Below are 24,362 nucleotides of genomic sequence, written 5' to 3' on the forward strand. Positions count from 1 at the left end.
GTCTAGTACGCACACGACCAGTATTAGTCTGTAAATCAAGACCCCTTTTTAAAAAAAGCCCCAATCTGTGCCGCATAAAAAAATAACGCAAGCCGGACATAATGATTGTACAAGCAGCGAATTCCACACTCGCTCTGGATACCTTTGTACACGGCACGCGCGGATACACGGTTCAATGCATGAGCCTTGGCCTTATATGGTCATTGACGCCTATTCATGGTAACGGGCCGATTATTGAATAGCTTATAGTATATTACAGTCGCGTTCGACCTCGCGCTCTCAGTTCAGGTCACTCATGCGTACGTATACAGGGTACCGGGCCAACCTATTATTGGGGAGATTAGCTAGTCTCGATATAGTCCATCCCATTGTTTCGTTTCTAGGTTGTCGGCTATTATTTACTTATCGTGCGATAAAGTGTCGGAGTTTCACTATTTAGTTCAGCTTTTTGATTTTCATGATAGTTGGTTGCACAAATTAGTTCTCAATTCTTTGCTTATAACTGCTCTTTATCTATGTAAGATAGTTTCTCAAAATGTCTCGTCATCGGAGAAAGCCTCTGTTTAGCGTTGAAGATGCTCGAGAAGCGATCCTTGACTCGGACTCAGAAAATGAATATGATAAAATGGACTTATCAAGCGAAGAAGAGTATTCGTCGGACGTAGAAAATGAAGAATATGAAACAACGACATTCGATGATTTCTTCGAATTAGAGGGTACAGCAGAGTCCACGAATGGAAATACTCCTGTAAACCCCGCCAGCACTCGTAGTGATACCCTCGATCCAGACCGAACCGACCCTGGAGTTACGGGGGACCTAGACCGAATTTTCCGTCTCTTTCGTTCGTTAGCCTCTTATTGGGGTAGGGTCGGCTCTCTCTTTAGAGACGGAAGCCGTTTATACACATGTCCTTGCTAACGCCACGGCCAGTTCTGGTCGTAGCGTTTTGCCCCCAAAATCCCCCAAAATGTCATTTTACCTCGAGCATGTTATATTGTAAATTAGGCCTAGGCTATAATAAATCAGTTCCACTTACCAACTTGACTGAAATAATCAGTTTAATAGTCCCTTTTTAGGAAATTATGGGTCAAAATCGGAATCCATGTTGAAAAAGATTTTCAAAATGGATTTCGATTTTGACCCATAATTTCCTAAAAGGGACTATTAAACTGATTATTTCAGTCAAGTTGGTAAGTGGAACTGATTTATTATAGCCTAGGCCTAATTTACAATATAACATGCTCGAGGTAAAATGACATTTTGGGGGATTTTGGGGGCAAAACGCTACGACCAGAACTGGCCGTGGCGTTAGCAAGGACATGTGTATAAACGGCTTCCGTCTCTAAAGAGAGAGCCGACCCTACCCCAATAAGAGGCTAACGAACGAAAGAGACGGAAAATTCGGTCTACGGGGGACCAAGCCACAGCTGAGCCTATTTCCACCTCCTCCGTGCCGGGGGTAGCGGGAACAAGCGTCGTCGAGTCGGAGCTGCAGTGGGGCAGACTTGGGAGGATAACCCATCTGACAAACCGCAACACTTCGAGTTCACAGGCACCCCTGGTATCAGTCCTGATACAGGTTTGTCACCAAATTCTACTCCGCTGGACTGTTATCTCAAATATGTGTCGAAGGAAATGTTTGAAGAAGTTGCAGTTGAGACCAACAGATATGCGTCTTCGGTCCTGAGAGAATCCCCTCCATCGCCGTCATCACCAGCCAAGAACTGGACCAGAACTAGTGCAGGTTTGTACAGATGAAGACTTCTATTTTTGTATCCAGAAATTATCTCAAAGTGATTTTCTTCAGCATATTATATAATTATAAATAACAATTGATATTTGTTACGTGTGAAATAGACAAACAAACATGTTAAAGATTTTTAAATATTTACAAATTAGGACTTTTCAAATGTCAGTATGATTTTGAGGTACTTGTTGTTTTATTTATGAATGCAGTAAATTGTTTAAAGTGAAGTTTATGGTTCGTCTCCATTTTACATAGATGTATATAGTATTGAAGAATTGTTTTTTTCTTATTTTTGTTATGCAGGAGAACTCGTCATCTTCTGGGCTTTGTGCATGCTCATGGGAGTCGTCGGGAAACCTGCTATCCATCTCTATTGGTCTACCAGGAACATCCTTGCCACCCCTTTCTTCGGCCAGACTATGACACGGGATCGCTTCTGTCTTCTGCTCCGCTTCCTCCACTTCAATGACAATAACCAGGCCAAGCAGCGCAGTGACCCAAGCTACGATCCGCTCTTCAAACTCCGGCCATTTTATGATGCAGTTACAACAGCGTTCCATACAGTGTTCACACCATGGCGTTCCATCGCGATCGACGAGGCCCTCATCAAGTTCTATGGGCGCCTGAGCTTCAAGACGTATAACCCCCGCAAGCCAGCAAAGTATGGCATGAAAGCATATAAAATATGTGATCCGTCTGGGTATACTTGGAAGTTTAGACTGTACACCGGTAAAGCTAAGGATACTATTGTTGGACTTGTCATGTCAATGATGACAGGACTTTTAGACAAAGGATACCGCCTCTTCATGGACAATTGGTACTCGAGTCCTACGCTTTTTGGAGAACTTTTCAAGCGGAAAACTCATGCTTGTGGAACTGTCAGAGCCAATAGAGTTGAGATGCCCAAAAATCTGAAACCTGCTCAAAAGATGACCCGTGGGATGTCCATATTCAAACGATCAAAGGAACTGCTCGCCATGCTGTGGTTTGATAAACGTGATGTGACGATGCTGAGCACTATCCATACCAACTCATTCAGCGACACACAGAAAAAACATCACGTGACAGGGGAAAATATACAGAAACCGGACATCGTTCTCGACTACAATAAATACATGGGTGGGGTAGACCTCTCAGACTTCCTAACCAACACGTACGCAGACATGAGGAAATCACTCAAGTGGTACAAAAAACTCATCTTTCATCTAAATGATCTGGCAGTGACAAATGCATACATTGTGTACTGCCATGCAGTGGATAGCAAGGTAGACCATTTGAAATTTGTACTAGACCTTGTCGAACAGATGATTACCTATGGAAACAAGCTTGCACAGGACCGACCACGACCACTCAGACCTGGAAGGAGATGTAACAAAGAAAATGTACTCAGACTGGAATTTCTAGAATCACAACATTGGCCCATTCATATCCCTCCTACAGCGAATAAGCCATGTACAACTCGCCCATGTGTTGCGTGCAAGCCCAAGCCCCTAGGAAAACGCAGGCAACAAGGAGAGCAAACATCACGTCCAGAATCAAGATTCATGTGCAGGAAATGTGAAGTCCCTCTCCACATCCTTTGCTTTGAACGATACCACACCAAAGCAAATTATCGCTCCGGATAGTACAGAACTTAGTATATTTGTAGATGTATAATGTATCACTGCCATGATCTATGCCATTGTTGTCATGACATTAGTTGACTAAATGTTTTTATAGATGATGAATTTGTTTTATTTGTGGACATTTGATCTTGCCTACATGATCCATATTTATTACAATGATTGAGTATATTTGTAAATGTATAATGTATCACTGCCATGATCTATGCCATTGTTGTCATGACATTAGTTGACTGAATGTTTTTATAGATGATGAATTTGTTTTATTTGTGGACATTTGATCTTGCCTACATGATCCATATTTATTACAATGATTGAGTATATTTGTAAATGTATAATGTATCACTGCCATGATCATCTATGCCATTGTTGTCATGACATTAGTTGACTGAATGTTTTTATAGATGATCAATTTGTTTTATTTGTGGACATTTGATCTTGCCTACATGATCCATATTTATTACAATGATTGAGTATATTTGTAAATGTATAATGTATCACTGCCATGATCTATGCCATTGTTGTCATGACATTAGTTGACTGAATGTTTTTATAGATGATGAATTTGTTTTATTTGTGGACATTTGATCTTGCCTACATGATCCATATTTATTACAATGATTGAGTATATTTGTAAATGTATAATGTATTACTGCCATGATCTATGCCATTGTTGTCATGACATTATTTGACTGAATGTTTTTATAGATGATCAATTTGTTTTATTTGTGGACATTTGATATTGCCTACATGATCCATATTTATTACAATGATTGAGTATATTTGGAAATGTATAATGTGTCACTTCACTCACATACATGTACATATCGTGAAGCGACTTCCATGAGAACACTTACTGATTATTACATTGAGGTGAAAGAATGCAATATTCCTTTATGGACATTGGTACGTTATTGTTCCGTAATCTGTATCTGCTTTCATTTGATGCATTGTACTTGATTCATGTTTCATTTATCTATGCCATTGTTGTCATGACATTATTTGACTGAATGTTTTTATAGATGATCAATTTGTTTTATTTGTGGACATTTGATCTTGCCTACATTATCCATATTTATTACAATGATTGAGTATATACAGTCTATACATGTACAGTGCTTGTTGAAATCTTAATATTGTAAAGTTGAGATATAGAAGCTGCCTGCATGAAATGGTGTTGTTTGATACACTTCTCGCTGTAATGAAAGCAATATATTGCCAGTTTTCCTTCATCTTTATCATGTGCTTTGAACCAACATTGATTGATTGAACAAAATTCTGTACATGTGCATTGTAAATAGCAGTATGAACTGATCTGAAGAACATGTAGCTTGCCAGCAGAATCTTTGTCTGAACTTATACTGTATGTAGGCCTAATTTATTTATTTATTTATTTATTTATTTATTTCTGATACTTATACAGGGTGGCACGTATCACCAATTAAATAATGTAATGTAATGTTTCAGACAACTCACTCATCAGGTTATTTTTAATTGTTGTTATTGTTTATTTTATATAATTTGTCAAGATATTTGATGTTGCTTTGCCTGTGAATTAAATGCCTTTTGATAACTTATATACGGAAGATGTGATAGCTTTTGTTTATTTCATTACCGGTATTCGTCTTGAGAACTGTGAATCGGGGATTGAGCGAGGGAGGGAGCAAGAGAGTAGAGAGAGAGAGAGAGAGAGGGGAGAAAAAAAAGGGGGGGGGTTAAGGAGGGGGTTACACAGATAGCCGGGATCAAATTGGGAGTGATAGTGTGCATCGTACAGACAGCGGGGATCAAGAATGAGGTTATGATTTTTATCAAGATGAAATGAGAATTGAATTGCCTTGGTGGTTTGTACATCGGAAAATAGGGAAGATAACATAGAGTGATAGGAATAAGAGCTTTAGTTCATTTCAATATTCATCTTGAAAAGTGTGAATGGGGGTTTGAGAGAGGAAAAGAGAGAACAAGTATCGTTATATAGTCTGTATTGTATTTACAATCAACCCCCCCCCCCCCCGCCCCACTCTTGATTTTTCTTTAGTTTCTTTCTGTTTTGTTTGTTTATATATTTTGATATTGTTCTCTATTTGCGTTCCCTATAAACTATGAGGTATATGCGTACATCATTAGGGATATGTTATAATAATTAATCTCAAGGAAGGGATGCCGCCGGCGTACAAGCAAATGGAGGAATAGAAAACATTATGAAAGATGAAGATGGAAAACGACATTGACAAAGAGACGGACAGAGAGAGGGGGGCGGGGCGGGAGAGATAGAAAGTTGGACGTAGTCTGTACAATATTATGATATTTTTTCACCGACTCCCCCCCCCCCCCCCTTGCAGATAGCGTAAAGTCTGGTTCTACGTTATAATCATGATTAATAACAACCTATTTTTTTTAGGAAAACGTCGAAGCGTGATCCCCAAAAAATTATTAAAGAACAATAATGACAACTGCAAATATATCAAGACCCCTACTTCCTTCTCATTTTGATATCATCAGGCGCTCGTTCTGTGTTTTCTTTCTCCATATCAAGGTTACTGAGATCAAAAGGAACAATGTCGGAATAAAAGCAAAGATTGGAAAAGAAAATAGTACAAGAGATGAAGATGGAAAATGGAGTTGAGAGAATGAGAGAAAGACAATCATTTTTTTTATAATCATCTTTCTGTCTGTGACATTTTACCTCACCACATCTTTTGTATTCCTTTATCTTGCATTATTCCCTTTATCTTTCAATGAATAGTGCAGGTAGGGTAAAGTCTGGTTCTACGTTATAGTTATGATTAATAACAATTTTTTAAAGGAAAACCCGAAGCGTGATCCCATTAAAATTTTTGAAGAACAGTAATTATGACAGCTGCAAAAATAACAAGCCCCCCTACCCCTTCTTATTTTGATATCATCAGGCGCTCGTTCTGTGTTTTCTTTCTCCATATCAAGGTTACTGAGATCAAAGGAATAATGTCGGAATAAAAGCAAGGAGCGGAAAAGAAAATAGTACAAGAGATGAAGAAGGAAAATGGCGTTGAGAGAACGAGAGAGAGAGAGAGAGAGAGAGAGAGAGAGAATAATTTTTCATAATCATCTTTCTGTCTGTGACATTTTACTTCACCACATCTTCTTGTTTATTCCTTTATCTTGCATTATTGCTAAATCTTTCAAATGAATATTGCAGATAGGGTATAGTCTGGTTCTATGTTATAGTTATGATTCGATGCATAACAACCTATTTTTTACGAGTACGTCGGAGCGCGATCCCATTAAAATTATTGAAGAACAGTAACGACAACTGCCAAAACAACAAGACTCCCTACCCCCCCCCCCCCAAAAAAAAGGGGTCATACATGTAGTACGTACAAGAATCAGTTCATTGTTATTCAATTATACCCTTACCTTATTTCCGCTCTTCTATTGTTGGTGTTGATAACGACCATGACAACGACCTGTACCCTCCGCAACGTTCATTGTTCCTCTTACGTAACCTAGCTGTAGGATCATGGGCCAAATACAAAGACAGCTCTTTTCGCATATTCTATGTAGGGCCCATATATTTGCAGATAATTCGGTGTTATTTTTATTTGTATGTACTTTGTCAATACTTACAAACTATAAGTGTCAACTTTTGCCAATACTCACAAACTATCGCGTTTCCCCTATTATCTGCCTCTCCAAAATCCTATCGTTGTAATATTTATTTGTGTTTGTACTTTTTCATACTTGTTCTTGTCTCCCTCTTCATGATTCCTTCTGCTTATGTAGGATATTTATGTTATTTATACGTTTGTAAATAAAAGAGAAAGTTTCATTCTTTCTCTTATAACGTTGTCCGCCTTTTTCTAGATAACTCTTTTGTGCTAAAGTATAATGTCCGATGTATAAAATTTCCGTCAATGACATGTATTAAATGTATCATTTTATTTTGATGCAACAGAGATTTACATTCAAAGTTTTTTTGACTTCTTATAAGTATTGTAAAGTAATATTCTTCTCATTTCGACATTTTCAGCCGCTCGTTCTTTATTTCGTTCCCTATACTAAATATAAGGTTTAGGGGGGGGGGGGAGAGAAGTTGGACGAAGCCTGTGTACTATTTAATGATATTTGTCTCTCCGGTCACCCCCCCCCCCCCCAACTCTGATTTTTTTTTTTTTTGGTCTCATTTTTGTTTGATTATATCTTTTTGCTAAAGTATAATGTCCGACGTATAACATCAAGGATATGTTATAATAATTAATCCCAAGGAAAGGATGATGTCGGCATACAAGCAAATGGCGGAATAGACAACATTGTGAAAGATGAAGATGGAAAACGACATAGACAGAGAGACAGACGGACAGGGAGAGAGAGAGGGGGGGGGGGATAGAAAGTTGGACGTAGTCTGTGCTGTATTTATTATTATGATATTTTTCTCACCGACTCTCTCCCCCCCCCCCCCCCCAAGCTCACATTTTTCTTTCCATTCTTTTGTTTTGTTTTGTTTATATCTTTGGGCTAAAGTATAATATCCAACGTATAATAGTACCGTCAATATAGCATTATAAACCATTTTTGTATCAGTTTGATGCAACAGGGATTTACAATCAAAAGTTTTACTTGGTATAATTGTACAGTAATGTTCTTCTCATTTCGACATTATCAGCCGCTCGTTCTCTATTTCGTTTCCTCTAATAAATATACGATATAATGTGTACATCATCAGTGATAATTACGTTATAATAATTAATCTCAAGGAAGAGATGCTGCCGGCCTACAAGCAAATGGAGGAATAGAAAACATTATACAAAAAGATGAAGATGGAAAACGACATTGCCAGATAGACAGAGAGACAGACAGACAGAGAAAGCGACTGAGTGAGAAATAGAGGGAGAGAGAGACACACACACATAAACAGAGAGAAAAAGAGAGAGAAACAATCATTTCTTATGATCATCTATTTGTCTGTGACATTTTATCTTATCACATATTCTTGTCCATTACTTTATCGTGTATGATTTTTGTCTTTGAATAATTGTTTCAGATAGGGTAAAGTTTGGCTTTACGTTATATGATTTTTATTTATGAGAATGTCGGAACGTGATCCCATTTAATTTTTTTAAAAACAGCAACGACAACTGCAAAAACAACAAGACCCTTCCCTCCCCAAAACAACATAAACCAGGGTTATACATGTATACAAAGTCAGTTCATTGTCATCCAATTATTACTTCCGCTCTTTGGAGTGTATAGCCATGACAACGACCGGTACCCTCCGCAACGTTCATTGTTTCCTCTTACGTAACTCAGCCAAGGGAACATGCATGGGCCAAAGACAAAGACATAGCTCTTTTCGCACATTCTATATAGGTCCCAAATACTTGCAGACATTTCTGTGTCGGTTTTATTTGTATGTACTTTGTCAATACATATACTTACAAACTACAATTGTCAAAATTTGGCAATATAGTCATACATATTGATATTTATATGGCATAAACATGCTCAAAGCGCTTTACATTAGTAAATAAAACAAACTAATTATTTTGCTCTCCAAATACTTACACACTATTTCGTTTTCCCTATAATCTTTTTAGAGAGCGAGAGAGAGAGAGAGAAAGAGAGAGAAAGACATACAGATAGACAGAGATATAATATATATATATAGAGAGAGAGAGAAAGAGAGAGAGAGAGAGAGAGAGAGAGGGAGAAAGCTGGGTGCATCGTTATAGTCTGTACTGTATTTATTTATTATTACGCTATGTTGTCTCTCCTTTCACCCCCTCCCCCCCCCCCCCCCGTTCTGGATTCTTCTTTAGTTTCATTTTATCATGTTTATATCTTTTCGCTAAAGTATAATGTCCGACATTATAACCGTCAATTTAGGCTGATATACTATTTCATATTAATTTGATGCAACATTGAGGGATTTACATACAAATCTTTTACTTTGTATAAATTATGTATTTTTCTCATAAAATTGAGTATCTAAATAAAAAGAGATGAAGAAGAAGAAGAGGGAGAAGAAGAAAAAGAAGAAGAAGAAGAAGAAGAGGGATTAAGAGTGAGAAGAAAGAAAGAAAAGCTTCTTCGGAGAAAGAAGATGAACAATATAAAAGAGAGAGAGAGAGAGAAAGACACGGCACTAATATCCTTTGGCAAGATATTAACCTGCACTTGCTACTCTCCACCCAGGTGTTAAATGGGTACCCGGTAGGATGCGACCGTCATTGTTGGTCAAACAGTTTTTGAGCGTCATGTAACGCCTGGCTGGAATGCTCCCCAGGGAGTGGAGATTGTGCACACATTGTGTGCGGGTAAGCACTGAATCCAATGACCGGGGTAATAATATATTTGTAAAGCGCTTAGAGACATTTGTATTTAGCGCTATATAAATTAAATTTATTATTATTATTAAGACAGACAGACAGACAGAGAGAAAGAGTGAGAGAGAGAGAGAGAGAGAACATCGGTATATAGTCTTTACTGTATTTATTTATTATTATGCTATTTAGTCTCTCCTTTCACCCCCCCCCCCCCCCCCCATTCTGGATTCTTCTTTAGTTTCATTTTATCATGTCTATATCTTTTCGCTAAAGTATAATGTCCGACATAATTATAACCGTCATTTTAGGCTGATAAACTATTTCATATTAATTTGATGCAACAGAGATTTACTTACAAAATCTTTTACTTTTTATAAATTGTGTATTTTTCTCATAAAATTGAGTATCTAAATAAAAAGAAATGAAGAGGTAGAAGAAGAGGGAGAAGAAGAAGAAAAAAAAAAAGAAGAAGAAGAAGAAGGGGGAATAGGAGTGAGAAGAAAAAAGAAAAGATGCGGAGGAGAAAGAAGAAGAGAAAGACAGAGAGAGAAAGACAGACATACAGACAGAGAGAGAGAATGAAAGAGAGAGAGAGAGAGAAAGTTGGGCGCATCGTGTCATAGTCTGTACTGATTTTTTTTTATTATTATGCTATTTTGTCTCTCCTTTTACCCCCCCCCCCCCCCCCCCCCCCCCCCCCCCCGTTCTGGATTCTTCTTTAGTTTCATTTCATCATGTTTATATCTTTTCGCTAAAGTATAATGTCCGACATTATAACCGTCAATTTTGGCTGATATACTATTTCATATAAAGTGATGCAACATTGAGAGATTTACATACAAATCTTTTACTTTGTATAAATTATGTATTTTTCTCATAAAATTGAGTATCTAAATAAAAAGAGATGAAGAAGAAGAAGAAGAGGGAGAAGAAGAAGAAGAAGAAGAAGAAGAGGGACTAAGAGTGAGAAGAAGAAAGAAAAGATTCGTCGGAGAAAGAAGATGAACAATATAAAAGAGAGAGAGAGAGAGAGAAAGACAGACAGACAGACAGACAGAAAGAGTGAGAGAGAGAGAGAGAGAGAGAGAGAGAGAGAGAAAGTTGGGCGCATCGTGTTATAGTCTGTAATGTATTTTATTTATTATTATGCTATGTTGTCTCTCCTTTCACCCCCCCCCCCCCCCGGCCATTCTGGATTCTTCTTTAGTTTCATTTTATCATGTCTATATCTTTTCGCTAAAGTATGATGTCCGACAAATATTATAACCGTCAATTTAGGCTGATAAATTATTTCATATGAATTTGATGCAACAGAGATTTACTTTCAAATCTTTTATAAATAATGTGTATTTTTCTCATAAAATTGAGTATCTAAATAAAAAGAGATGAAGAAGAAGAAGAAGGAGAAGAAGAAGAAGAAGAAGAAGGGGGAATAGGAGTGAAAGAAAAAAGAAAAGATGCGGAAGAGAAAGAAGAAGAACAAAATAAGAAGGAGGCAAAGAAGAAGAAGAAATCATAACGAAGAAGAAAACCCTACGAAAGAGCTGTACAGGAAAGAACTGAGAGGCTTGGAGCACAGCAGAGGACGGCCGTGCAACGTGCTCTCGACTTGACAAAGCCAGATTGCCAAATGATCTGCGCATGCGCTAGGTTCCCGTTAGTCGAAGCCTGTGGCCGCTCGAACGCACACGCATTGTGCCCACTGACTGTGGCGCGCGCTGAGCGGTCTCTCGGTACGGCATGTTCGATTTTTAATCTCGTTTGTGAGGTGGCTATCGGGCTGAATAATGCCGAGCTGAACGGGTTAAAAGATTTCACTAGGCTCTTGATTTTCCTTTTCATGCATTTCCTGCAGTCTATAATGCTTTCGGGTGAGTTTTCACTGAATTAAAAAAAAATCTGTATATATTACTTATAAAAGAATAGATATACACTTAAATAATGCAGTTTTGTCTAAAATTTCAAAACACACAGGACTTAAAGGGAAAATCCACCCCCAAAATAAGTTTGTTTCGATAGAGGCAGAATAATAAGAAAATCAGGTGAGTGAAAGTTTGAGCAAATTCTGAATGAAAATAAGAAAGTTATGAATTATTGAAGTTGTGATCAATTAAATACAAATTGGCAACTCTGTGACTTATTATACGAGCTCTCCTTCATTTGCTTTGTGCATAATATTCCATAAAATCATGTTTTCTTTGTTATTGATGACGGAATATATATTTGTTCCTTGCAAGGGGAGTATAGAAACATATTTGCAATTATTATATTTAGGGTGCATGTATGGTTGAAATTTTTCTTGAGGGAAAATGACAATTTTAGATTTTTTTTAGTACTGAGCAAATGGAATTTGAGCTCGCATGATACGTCATAGAGTTGCCAATTTGTGTTTGATTGATCACAACTTCAAAAATCCTAACTTCCTTATTTTTAATCGGAATTTGCTCAAACTTTCACTGACTCGTTTCTCTCATTTTTCTACTCCTATTAAAACTAACTTAATTTCAGGGTGGACTTCCCCTTTAATCTCCACAAGACAACTTTTCAAATATTGCATAGTAATGTAAATCAAATTCTGATATCATTCTTGATTACCTGAAAGGAAGATGAGTTTGTTTTCCACTCTAGCTTTATCAAAGGCTTCTTGACCCCAAGGATACCTGAAATAGAAATATATACTGGCGCTGCTCAGTGGCTGCCGGGCTCACGATCAATTGGGCAAAAAGAATTTCCGTTTCGGTTTAATAAAAAAATTTGGAGTGGACTATTAGGCTATTATTATTATTATTATTATTATAATATATAAATATATATTTATGTTTTTTTTGGTATAAATACTGCATTTGAAGGTATCCTACACATGTAAAATGCATTTTTAAAAGAGTGACGTACAGGCTCTTATTTTGAAAGAAACAATAAAATCTCAATGTCATAATGGACCAAATGTCTTGTAAAAATATGACATTACTGTGAGACACAAAACAGTCTACCACAAATTGATGCAGAAGAGATTTATTGACATGTGGATGATAACTGTAAAAACTTACTAGACACATGAGTTACAAGAAGACTCACCAGTCTACAGGGTTGCTGGCATGTTGTAGTAAGTAGGGTGATTTCTCTTGCGCAAGTCTGTTGTTGCCCGCCTCCATACTGCCACTGGCTTGGTCGTCACTACTGCTAGAGGCCATCCTAGCTTGCAATAGTCTGACAAAAGGAAGAAAAGCAAGTGATGATGTAGTTGTCACTTATTTATAATGCATAAGATGTACTAGGGATAGATTAAATTATGTTGATCTATGGTTGTCGTTGCTCCAAAGTCCAAACATAAACCATTGTTAGTCTTGTTTAAAGCCTCTTCAAGTCACAATGGTTTCTTGGGTGTCAATTTAAAAAAATGAATGAATAAAAATGATGAGTCCATAATTGTAACCAGTCATAAAGTGTCTCAAAGATAACCATTTACTTGCTCCAAGGTCGAAGGAAAACGTTTCTGTGAAAATGAACATCACACCCCAGTTGCCCCCCCCCCCCCCTCAATTCTCATGACCATTTATGAATACATAGGCATTATTCTGGGTGATGTAAACCAAGTGATATGTGTTGTCTTTTGAAGATTTGAATACCTAATTGTGTCTCTGTAGAAATAGCATCTTTGTTTTGCTTTATTCCTGTTACTGCATTTGTTTCCAAGCTACAAAACAGAAGCATTTTTTCTCTATACTTATCTCATTCTGAACGCAATAAATGGATGTGTCAGCAGTGAGTCTTAATATTTCTGATTAATATTTTGTCATAGTCAAAGTAATTTAGGTTGTACATATATAGAATTATAGAAGTAGTTATAGTTATAATTCTTACTAACATGAATGTGTCACTGCACCTTTTACCAGATTTACAGTATTGCTTGAAAAAAGTAGACACTCTTTCACTGTGTCTCGTGTGACTGCATGTATTATTCCATAGACTTTGGTTTAACTTGGTGTTCATATCTTCTTTCTTTCAAGCAATATTGTGACTAACACTCTTAACCTAGAGTATCACCACTGTCTCCTAAAACAATGCCACCACCACAATTTAAATCAGTCTATAATCGCCATTCATAATGACATTACCCAATCTTACATAGGTCTTGCTCTGCTAAAACAATGTCACCACCACAAAAATCAGTCTTTAATCGCCATTACTGATGAAATTACCCAATCTTACATAGGCTTTGCTCTGCTGTGTGCTGTTAACAAAGTGTTGTGTGTTGTCTTAGGTAGATGTGGATAGAGTCTGGCTACCCTTATCCCCCGTCCAATTAACATTCTCAACATCAGATGGGTAAAGTCGCTGCATCACTTGAATAAGCTGGAAATCAAAAATAGATTAAATATTGTATAAACCAATATTTTTACAGATCAAGAGTTTAGTAAAGTAACAAACACATACTAGATCTCTAGATAATCATTTACACAGAAGGATTTATATTGACTACAAAAACATGTACCACAAAAATCTGGCATTTTTAAGCTGATACTTGTCATATTTAGAATATGAAGTCATTTCAGGAGCCATGCTTTTCAGGGAACATTTTTTCTTTGATGTTCTTCCACACTTGCATAATAGTAACAATGATATTGCTCACAAATAATATTTCACCTCTTCCCAGCTCTCAAGTCAACCTTCTCTTTAAATTAAGAATAGACATCTACGCATTACTACCCATCATAATATTTAAACTGGTATTAAATTCTTTAAGATTCACCTTACATTATTATATTTCGATACAAACTGGCTAGCAATACTCAAGTCTATATTTCATCAAAGCCACCAGACCTATTAAGACCTAGGCTACACATAAAAACACAACGTGCACATGAATACGCGGGACAAGGATTAAGAAAATGGTAGCATTACAGATCATAGAACATCATATTCACGCCTAATTTACGTTAATGAAATATACCAGCATTCATATCAAACTTATTTCAGAAACTTATCTACCTGATCGAGATTAATACTTTACTATATAAAGTATAAATGTCAATTAATGAATGAAAAGTGTGATTTTCAAAAAATAAACAAACCAAATAATGCCGACAGGTCCTTCGTACTAGTCTTGTGTTCAGCTATCTTTAATTGATTCCTAATGGTTATTTGGCTGTAATCATTCATATAAACGACAAAAAATAGAATAATAAAATGAAAATGATATTTCAAACCTTTTAATGCAAATTGTATTGATATTAAGAAGAAATTCATCGACAGTTTAGTTTATACCAATTAAAAAAATGAAATAAGACTAGCTAAAATCGCCGCGTGATAAATCAAAACAAACGAGCACAGTCTGTGGCAAAGCAAAGAAGGTAAATTTTATCTATTTCTAAACACCATGTATGTTTCATACAAAAGATGTAGATTTCAGATAGAGAAATGTAAATTAACCTAATACATGGCCTGGTATATATGTTAATTTTGTGCAGGCTTCGTCTCATAACCTGACCACCACACGTATTCACGCGAGATTATTTATACCCCGGGCCTACTGAAAATTGGATGAGATCCCCCGCCCAAGCTGCCCGCGTCTCGCGTCGACATGAGACTCTCCTTGTCTTGGACTTTGGCCTTGGCCTGGTTGAGCTCGGCTTGTAATAGTTTTTGTTGGCTGGATTAGTACTTTGATACAAAAAGCTTCTTTGGAATTTTCTATAGAATTTTTGTTAAAACAATCATAATGACCCTGTATTTTGTCCTCTGAAATATTCTGACACTGCATTACCTTTTCTGTAACGATGTCTACAGAGTACAGTCTTCACTACAGATCGAGTCTAGTCTTGGGCCAGCCAGCTGCCAGCTGATTGATCAAGGAGTTACCATCATCATGAGTGTTCCAAACAAACTCTTGACCCTTGTGTTGATCCATCAGAACACCCGGCTCCTGCTTGGGATGAAGAAACGAGGGTTTGGTGTTGGGAGATGGAACGGCTTTGGTGGGAAGGTGCAACCAGGGGAGACCATCTTAGAGGGAGCAGAGAGGTAAGTATTGAGTATTGTAACTTTTAGGGTTCAGTAGCTTTATCTTGAAGCTTTTAAACTTTTTGTAGTCAACTCTTGTATCTTAGAGATATTGTACTTTTTAAGAGAATGTAATCCTCCCAATAACCTAAATTTGAGCATGTTTCTCATGGATATTTATGGATTCTTCTGAATGCAGGCTTAAGCCACCTTCTTCTTAGTTGATCCCTCCACTGTTTTGGAGATTCCTGGAGTCCAAATAAAGTATATGTTTAAAATCCGACCGGTTAGGAGCTTTGGAGAGTCTTAGAACGAGAAGCATCAATTTTGTGTAGGAAAAAGAGCGATAGTAGAAGTAGGTTATTATGAATTTCGGAAGGCAGGCATGGATGCAGGGGTAACAGAGTAGCAGGAGTAAATTGCTGTGGGTCATCATCATCATATAGGTTTAAACAGATGGGATAATCCACGAGGCATTCCTTGACTTTGCTGATGAAATCCTGACGGAGATGGGCCAGGTATGAGCAGACTCCAACAAAGTGCTCCACTGTCTCATCATTGGTTTTACAAAGGGGGCATGTAGAGATAGGCGATTTCTTAAGCGTGAAAAGACGGCATTGTGTCAAGTAAGTGGATGTGAGTAATTGGGCTCTCACTATAAGAGCTCTACGGATGGGAGGAGATGGTGCATTCAATTCCAAATTCCTTCTTCGTGTTAAATTGGCTGGATCATGACTGGGTAGGTTGTTGTCGAATTTGAACTCTGCAGGTTCACTTCTCCAGTACTTGTTCACACCAATTTCAAAACTGTAGACACTGGGTGCATTTACTTTGTTTCAAGCTTTATTATACTAAATAATAATACCTCCCCATACAAACTACAGGGGTGCCCCCCCCCCCCCCCAGGTTTAATACCTCAGGCTGTTTGAACCTGAAGAAGCTTTTTGTCCAATCCTGAATAATCTGTGGATAAAATTAGTTGATGCCATCCTGGCTTACCATTTCCCGTTTGAATTGGCATTTGCTACAAAATTATGAAGAAGTATCAGTAATGTGGAATTTTAATGAAGTCTAATGCCTCCTACAACTTGATAGAGGCGCGATATCTCAGTGGTCGAGAAGTGGTCTTGTAATGTGAAAGTCCCTGGTTCAAAATCAAGTTGATAGTTAATACACTAGTGGGCTTTGGTAAGGCATTAATCCGCGTAACCAAATACGACTCTCAGGGAGGACTTGAAGCCGTCTGTCCTCTGGTTGCTTATTTACTAGCACATCTATGCTTTCTTGGCAGTCGGGTAAAACAAATATATTACCAACCAAGATCAAGGAATAAGAATTTTGAATGCACTCAACATAGATTCTTTGAAACTCCATGTTCCTCTTAAAAGGTTGATATAAACGGCTTAAAAGGTTTGTATAAACTATTTTATTTTTCTTGAAAGTGTTCCAAAAAAGTTGACAGCCTATTCATTAGATTCTATAGTAATTTGCTGAACCACACTTTTGACAATATTGTTCCTCTTCAGAGAATTGCTTGAAGAAAGTTGTGTCAGGGCACCAGACATGAAGCACATTGGACGCATAGACTTTGAGTTTGTTGGTGAACCACAGATTATGGAAGTACATGTTTTCAAAGCAACCGAGTTTGAAGGAGAGCCAGCTGAAACAGAAGGTATGTCATACTTTGACCTTTTAGGATCTTTGTCAAATTTAGGTATCCTTCAAAAAGCTGTATTTGTGGTTCTCTTTTTTTTTCAATCACTTTTTATATTCCTTATTTTTGTGTTCATTGCTATGTTTCTTCTCAATTCTTTTAAGTGCAGGCCTTGTTATATCCTAATATGACCCATGTACTGTATATATGTATCAAAGAGGAAAGGGGTCGCATCATGGGCATCCTTTCACCTCCCATTCAACTATACATTTCTTAGGGTAAGAGATAACCTCTGGGCAATGAATAGGCTTTGACAATGTTTTGTTACATCGTTATTGTTTTATTTGACTTCACAAACCCCTCTTTGACTCTTTGTGAATGTGACCATTGAGTACTAAAGTTGGATTGATGTATAAATAACATTTCAGTATTTTACCGTATTTTATTTGTTTATCCACAGAGATGAGACCGCAGTGGTTTGATGTAGATTCCATTCCCTTCAATACCATGTGGCCTGATGATGTCCTGTGGTTCCCATTAATGCTGAAGGGGTCAAAGTTCAAAGGTTATTTCAAGTTTGAGGGCATGGACAAATACCTGGAGTACAACCTAGAAGAGCTGGACCAAAGTGCTGAGATACAAAGGTAAGATAAGCATTCAATGACCTAAACCCACTTAATGAAGCAACTATGAATGAAATGTTGAAAAAAGGGAAGTTGCATTTCGATCAGAAATCTTACTAGAATATCATTAGAAACCTGCCTGATTGAGGTTCCAAAACAACAACATTTAAATATAAGTTGTACAGTTTGTGTTAGTCTTCCAGTCAGAGATCAGCTAAAAATTATTACTGATGGATGATGCTCATAATTTTGTAGTGTAATAATGATGATAATATTCCGTTTTTATAAAGCGCTTTACAGATATACTATTACCCCGGTCATTGGATTCAGTGCTTGCCGCACACACTGTGTGCACAATCTCCACTCCCTGGGGAGCATTCCAGCCAGGCGTTATTTGTCGCTCAAAAACTGTTTGACCAACAATGACAGTTGCATCCTACCGGGTACCAATCTAACACCTGGGTGGAGTGTAGCAAGTGCAGGTTAATATCTTGCCAAAGTGTAGAATACCCTGCTGTTTTTATATTTAAGTTGTGTGACCCACCAGAACATGACACATTTTGACAGTCCTTATCTACTATCATAAGTAGTTTAAAAAGCATTTTTCCAAATTAATCTTTTAACTTTAATCATTCTAAATAAAAAGGTAATGTAAAAAAAAGAATAGCTATGTATCATGATTACTTGCATGAAGGTTTCTCCAGGAATGTCAAAATCAGCAAGGAACCAGAATGCCACCACAAAGCCCTTGGTCTGAAAACCTTATCTGTATACAAACAAGAAATACTTTCACATGCTTCATCACTAATCGCTTTTGATCTTCTGTCTCTTCTTCTCCACAATGTAGCTCATGACACAACTCTTCCCTCTGAGGTGGACTAAGAACTGAAATACATTCCTCAATGGGGTGAGCAGACTAATGGATTGTCATCAGCTGAAAGGCAATTTGTATTTGCCTAAATGCACTCTACATCATTGATTTTGTTTCATAGTCAAAGTGTTCTTTTCTCTCCTCTCATTGAAAGGAAATTAACAAAAGTCTACATACTGTGCCACATTTGTTTTCATCTATAACTGAGGAATAGCTAATTTTGCCTGAGACATTAGGAAAACATCCCATTTGAGCTCTGCTCACCAGTTCACCACTTTTCCTGGAGCTACCATAATCTGATAGGAGCACTGACCACTGATAAAGGGATTACCAGTAGGGTCCATGGGGAGAGAGACAGCGGTCAATCATAGCCTAGTTACTGATAAAGGGATTACCAGCTGGTATCTGATATCCAGTCCAGATTCATAGTCTTCTCATCGCAGCCCCTACACCTATATTTATAATAGGCCTGGATTCAGTGTGTCTAAAGTCTTACTTCATATTGTTTTTTTTAGCAAGTACTAGCTATTTAAGTTTCTTTTATGTATAGAAGAGAACATTGATGTGCTTGGCAATGGAAAAATGCAGAAGGAAAATATAAAGGGAGGATAAAATAAGGAAAGACGGGTGATAATAAGGAAAGATGGAAATGGAGGGAAAGAAGGAAGAGAAAATGAAGAATAGCATAAGGAAAGATGGAAAAGGAAGATAAAAAGTTTAAAAAGAAATACATAAGGAAAGATGGAAACAGAAGATAAAGAAGGTTAGAAAAAAAAGAAATACATGAGAAAAGACAGAGAGAATAAAACAAGGTGAAAATAGAGGAATACATAAGGAAAGATGAAAAAGATAAAATTAGGAGAAAATAAAGAATAACATAAGGAAAGATGGAAAAGGAAGATAAAAGAAGGTTTAAAAAGAAATACACAGGGAAAGATGGAAACAGAAGATAATGAAGGTTAGACATAAAGAAATACATGAGAAAAGATAGAGAGAATAAAACAAGGTGAAAATAGAGGAATACATAAGGAAAGATGAAAATTAGAAAGACGGAGAAAATAAAGAAGGGCATAAGGAAAGATGGCTAAAGAAGATAAAATTAGGAGAAAATAAAGAAATATATAATGAAAATTAGAAAAGAGATGTTGAAAGAAGGAGAAAAATAAAGAATAATATTAGCCGAAAGGTATATAGAATAAAGGTGATAATAACAAAAAACATGAGGAAAGATGGAAAGGAAAGATGGAAAGGAAACATTGAGAAGATAAAGAAGTTAATTGGACAAATAAACTTTAAAAAAACCACCAACCAACAAGCGTTAACTGGACCAAACTTTGATTGGTCATGTTGCTGCATAATAACCTAAAAAGGGCGACTTGAAATAATCGCACTGTCACAAGTATTTTAGTTTTTCTGCATAAATATAATCATTACCTTAAAACATAAAGGTTAGATGGCTTATGTATTGAACCAAATCATTAATAGGCAAGCTTGCCCAGTACCTCTTTGATCAAACGACACGGCGAATTTTTAAGAACACTAAAAGAAAATACACTGAAAAACGGCCGCGCAGAGTGCCGGGCGCATTCACGATACTGCATGTGGCAAGCTGTTCCGAATTGGGTGGTGGAGTAACGCCTTTAACAGAGGCTATATTTGTCGACCTTACCCGACTTTCAAATGGAGAATCTCACTTTTCGGTGAACGGGGACCGAAATACCCCACTTGCGTGTCTGGTATTACAGACCGCTTTCTTTCCCGATATCTTCGCGTACACCAAGCTTCGTGAGAATGAGCAATCTCAGAATCTGGATGAATGTTGTCCTTGTAGTGTGAGGTTCATGAGTAATTATTGTTATAGACTACGACATATAGTATGGATGATAATGTTTGTCAAGTTTATTGCGGACTATGTCATCCTCATAAAAGTATTAGATCAAGTAAAAAGGCTTTAATTAAAATAGTTAAACATGACCAGAAATCATTTTGATGTTAAGATATTTTTGACGCACTTCTCGTCATGATATTGAATTTATAACATACAACGAAACGAGGACATCATAATCATAAAGACGTTCGTTGTGCAGATATGTATTTGCTTATTAATACATACAGTGACAAAAAGAATAATGCGCTATAATCATGAGCAAAAAACCAAGAGGTTTCGGAGAAAGGTAAAAAATCATCCGAGCAGTCAATTAGGCAATTCTTCAACAATCTTTAGTATCAAAAAGTGAAAAGGTTTAACTGTCGTGATAAAAATGAGCTTGTCATATAGATTGATTATACAAGTGAGCATCGAAATGTTTCTTTAACGAACTGCTATAAAATTTTGAAACCAAATACACTTGTGCTGAAATTTCATATCCTCAGTATCGAGAAGCATAATGTTCCATTATGGTTGCATCAACTATTGTAAAATAGATTAAGTCCTTCGATGTCTTGTAATGCCCTAATTACTCGGCTAATTAATATCTTTCTAAAGGATTGTAGATTTGAGAGTTTCCGTTTCTTTCGTGTTACATGCAATGGACATTCAATCATCACGGCTTGATGTGTTGTGGGGAAATAAATATTGTATCCTATACGTATACAGATCATATTAAATCGAATAAAAGTTTGATGAAATTCAATTCTTATCTTGCCAGAATCATCATTTTTTTAAATACCGTCTTTATAACGAATTCCAAGAAATATGCCGTCTGCCTAAACAACCACCCCCCCCCCCCCCCCCCTATTTCAAATTTGACGTCTGAGCCCCGGCCACTCCCTATTTTCAAATCCTTGATCTGCCGTTTGGGGGGGGGGGCAAGAAATAGGCAAAGAAAGTTGAGTAGACCTTGAGATTACGCACGGAATAAATGTAACGAAAACAATATTTACAACATTCTATTCTTGCTTTAATACCTCAAAAATATTTAACGGTCAACCAACAAAATGTATGTTTTCCCGGCCTTTCCTAATAGGCCTAGGCCTATACCATTTTTCTAAACGCGTTCGAGTTTATTTCGTCTATGCGAATAAATTTGGTGGCGGAGTAACGCCTTTAACAGAGGCTATATTTGTCGACCTTACCCGACTTTCAAATGGAGAATCTCACTTTTCGGTGAACGGGGACCGAAATACCCCACTTGCGTGTCTGGTATTACAGACCGCTTTCTTTCCCGATATCTTCGCGTACACCAAGCTTCGTGAGAATGAGCAATCTCAGAATCTGGATGAATGTTGTCCTTGTAGTGTGAGGTTCATGAGTAATTATTGTTATAGACTACGACATATAGTATGGATGATAATGTTTGTCAAGTTTTTTGCGGACTATGTCATCCTCTTAAAAGTATTAGATCAAGTAAAAAGGCTTCAATTAAAATAGTTAAACATGACCAGAAATCATTTCGATGTTAAGATATTTTTGACGCACTTCTCGTCATGATATTGAATTTATAACATACAATGAAACGAGGACATCATAATCATAAAGACGTTCGTTGTGCAGATATGTATTTGCTTATTAATACATACAGTGACAAAAAGAATAATGCGCTAATATCATGAGCAAAAAACCAAGAGGTTTCGGAGAAAGGTAAAAAATCATCCGAGCAGTCAATTAGGCAATTCTTCAACAATCTTTAGTATCAAAAAGTGAAAAGGTTTAACTGTCGTGATAAAAATGAGCTTGTCATAGAGATTGATTATACAAGTGAGCATCGAAATGTTTCTTTAACGAACTGCTATAAAATTTTGAAACCAAATACACTTGTGCTGAAATCTCATATCCTCAGTATCGAGAAGCATAATGTTCCATTATGGTTGCATCAACTATTGTAAAATAGATTAAGTCCTTCGATGTCTTGTAATGCCCTAATTACTTGGCTAATTATTATCTTTCTAAAGGATTGTAGATTTGAGAGTTTCCGTTTCTTTCGTGTTACATGCAATGGACATTCAATCATCACGGCTTGATGTGTTGTGGGGAAATAAATATTGTATCCTATACGTATACAGATCATATTAAATCGAATAAAAGTTTGATGAAATTCAATTCTTATCTTGCCAGAATCATCATTTTTTTAAATACCGTCTTTATAACGAATTCCAAGAAATATGCCGTCTGCCTAAACAACCACCCCCCCCCCCCCCCATTTCAAATTTGACGTCTGAGCCCCGGCCACTCCCTATTTTCAAATCCTTGATCTGCCGTTTGGGGGGGTGGGGCAAGAAATAGACAAAGAAAGTTGAGTAGACCTTGAGATTACGCACGGAATAAATGTAACGAAAACAATATTTACAACATTCTATTCTTGCTTTAATACCTCAAAAATATTTAACGGTCAAACCAACAAAATGTATGTTATCCCGACCTTTCCTTATAGGCCTATATAGGCCTACACCACTTTTCTAAACGCGTTCGAGTTTATTTCGTCTATGCGAATAAATTTGGTGGCGGAGTAACGCCTTTAACAGAGGCTATATTTGTCGACCTTACCCGACTTTCAAATGGAGAATCTCACTTTTCGGTGAACGGGGACCGAAATACCCCACTTGCGTGTCTGGTATTACAGACCGCTTTCTTTCCAGATATCTTCGCATACACCAAGCTTCGAGAGAATGAGCAATCTCAGAATCTGGATGAATATTGTCCTTGTAGTGTGAGGTTCATGAGTAATTATTGTTATAAACTACGACATATAGTATGGATGATAATGTTTGTCAAGTTTATTGCGGACTATGTCATCCTCATAAAAGTATTAGATCAAGTAAAAAGGCTTCAATTAAAATAGTTAAACATGACCAGAAATCATTTTGATGTTAAGATATTTTTGACAATTTTAGACAATATCATATTTAATTGTGTCCATGCACTATATCGAACTAGACCCTGTTGAAAGGAACATAATTATAACCAGGAAGTTCCTGATATAACTATGCTTATAAAGTGAAGCAAGGAAGATGAAACTGGCATCTCCCATGTATACCGGTAGCTATGAGAATGGACATAATCCGAAACTATATGAGACTGCGAATAAGACTAGAACATCATGGAGGAGTTCCAAGCAGTACTTATCAAGGTTGGGCTGGCGATGTCCTGGCAAAGTTTGTTTATACTGCAGATTAGGGACTCTAACTCTCTCTTGCTCTGTGGTGAGCTTACCACCAAAATGCACCCCACTTTCGGGTCCAAAGTGGGGTGAAGTTTAAATGGACTGTTTTCGTCATGGCTAGGCTAAATATATTCTCACTTGTGCTACATTCCAATGATAATGTTTATCTGTGATGAAGGAAAAAATTGCACCGATAATCACACTTATATACTGACTTTGTCTCAAGGTTACCCATCCTCAAACTTTTTGTGTTGTAATATCACTTCTTCAATTTTTTAATATTTATGTACAGTAGGGTATGGTATCCTGCAACAGTTTTCAAAACTTTTTTTGTGTTTTGCCCATGTTGAAATTGATTGCAAAGGATCACAGTGATTTAACGCATAACTCCAAACCAAGTCTGCAGCTTTTTACCTGTATATACTTCTTAAATTTCTTTACTC

General features: G+C 37.0%; 3 protein-coding genes across 5 annotated transcripts in view; 2 read left to right on the plus strand and 1 right to left on the minus strand.

The window, feature by feature from the left end:
* LOC100889288 (spermatogenesis-associated protein 20) overlaps positions 1-14,775 on the minus strand; it is a 28,318-nt gene extending 13,543 nt beyond the window's left edge. Inside the window, exons 1-4 of the mRNA XM_030986166.1 lie at positions 14,745-14,775; positions 13,882-14,025; positions 12,748-12,879; positions 12,268-12,332 (exon numbers count right to left, since the gene is read on the minus strand). Coding sequence (XP_030842026.1) covers positions 12,268-12,332; positions 12,748-12,879; positions 13,882-13,991 — 307 coding nt within the window. The 5' untranslated portion in view covers positions 13,992-14,025; positions 14,745-14,775. The remainder of the gene's footprint in view (positions 1-12,267; positions 12,333-12,747; positions 12,880-13,881; positions 14,026-14,744) is intronic.
* LOC105437700 (piggyBac transposable element-derived protein 4-like) lies at positions 1,437-4,956 on the plus strand. Its single transcript, XM_011664601.2, has 2 exons — positions 1,437-1,745; positions 2,052-4,956. The coding sequence occupies exons 1-2, from the start codon at positions 1,637-1,639 to the stop codon at positions 3,371-3,373; spliced, it is 1,431 nt and encodes a 476-aa protein (XP_011662903.2). The 5' UTR covers positions 1,437-1,636; the 3' UTR covers positions 3,374-4,956.
* Positions 14,776-14,975: 200 nt separating the features above from the next.
* On the plus strand, positions 14,976-19,044 carry LOC115918659 (7,8-dihydro-8-oxoguanine triphosphatase-like). 3 transcript variants are annotated; one of them, XM_030986189.1, is made up of 5 exons: positions 14,976-15,023; positions 15,479-15,693; positions 17,199-17,344; positions 17,787-17,970; positions 18,797-19,044. In XM_030986189.1, exons 2-5 carry the CDS (start codon positions 15,539-15,541, stop codon positions 18,801-18,803), a joined length of 492 nt encoding a protein of 163 aa, XP_030842049.1. In that variant the 5' UTR covers positions 14,976-15,023; positions 15,479-15,538; the 3' UTR covers positions 18,804-19,044. The 3 variants fall into 3 exon arrangements, with proteins under 3 accessions (XP_030842049.1, XP_030842042.1, XP_030842054.1); XM_030986182.1 differs by having other exon boundaries at positions 14,977-15,023; positions 15,467-15,693; XM_030986194.1 differs by having other exon boundaries at positions 14,981-15,023; positions 15,460-15,693.
* Positions 19,045-24,362: the final 5,318 nt, after the last annotated feature.

The sequence above is a fragment of the Strongylocentrotus purpuratus genome, unplaced genomic scaffold (assembly GCF_000002235.5).
Source record: "Strongylocentrotus purpuratus isolate Spur 01 unplaced genomic scaffold, Spur_5.0 spur5_contig_837, whole genome shotgun sequence".
Taxonomy (NCBI): domain Eukaryota; kingdom Metazoa; phylum Echinodermata; class Echinoidea; order Camarodonta; family Strongylocentrotidae; genus Strongylocentrotus; species Strongylocentrotus purpuratus.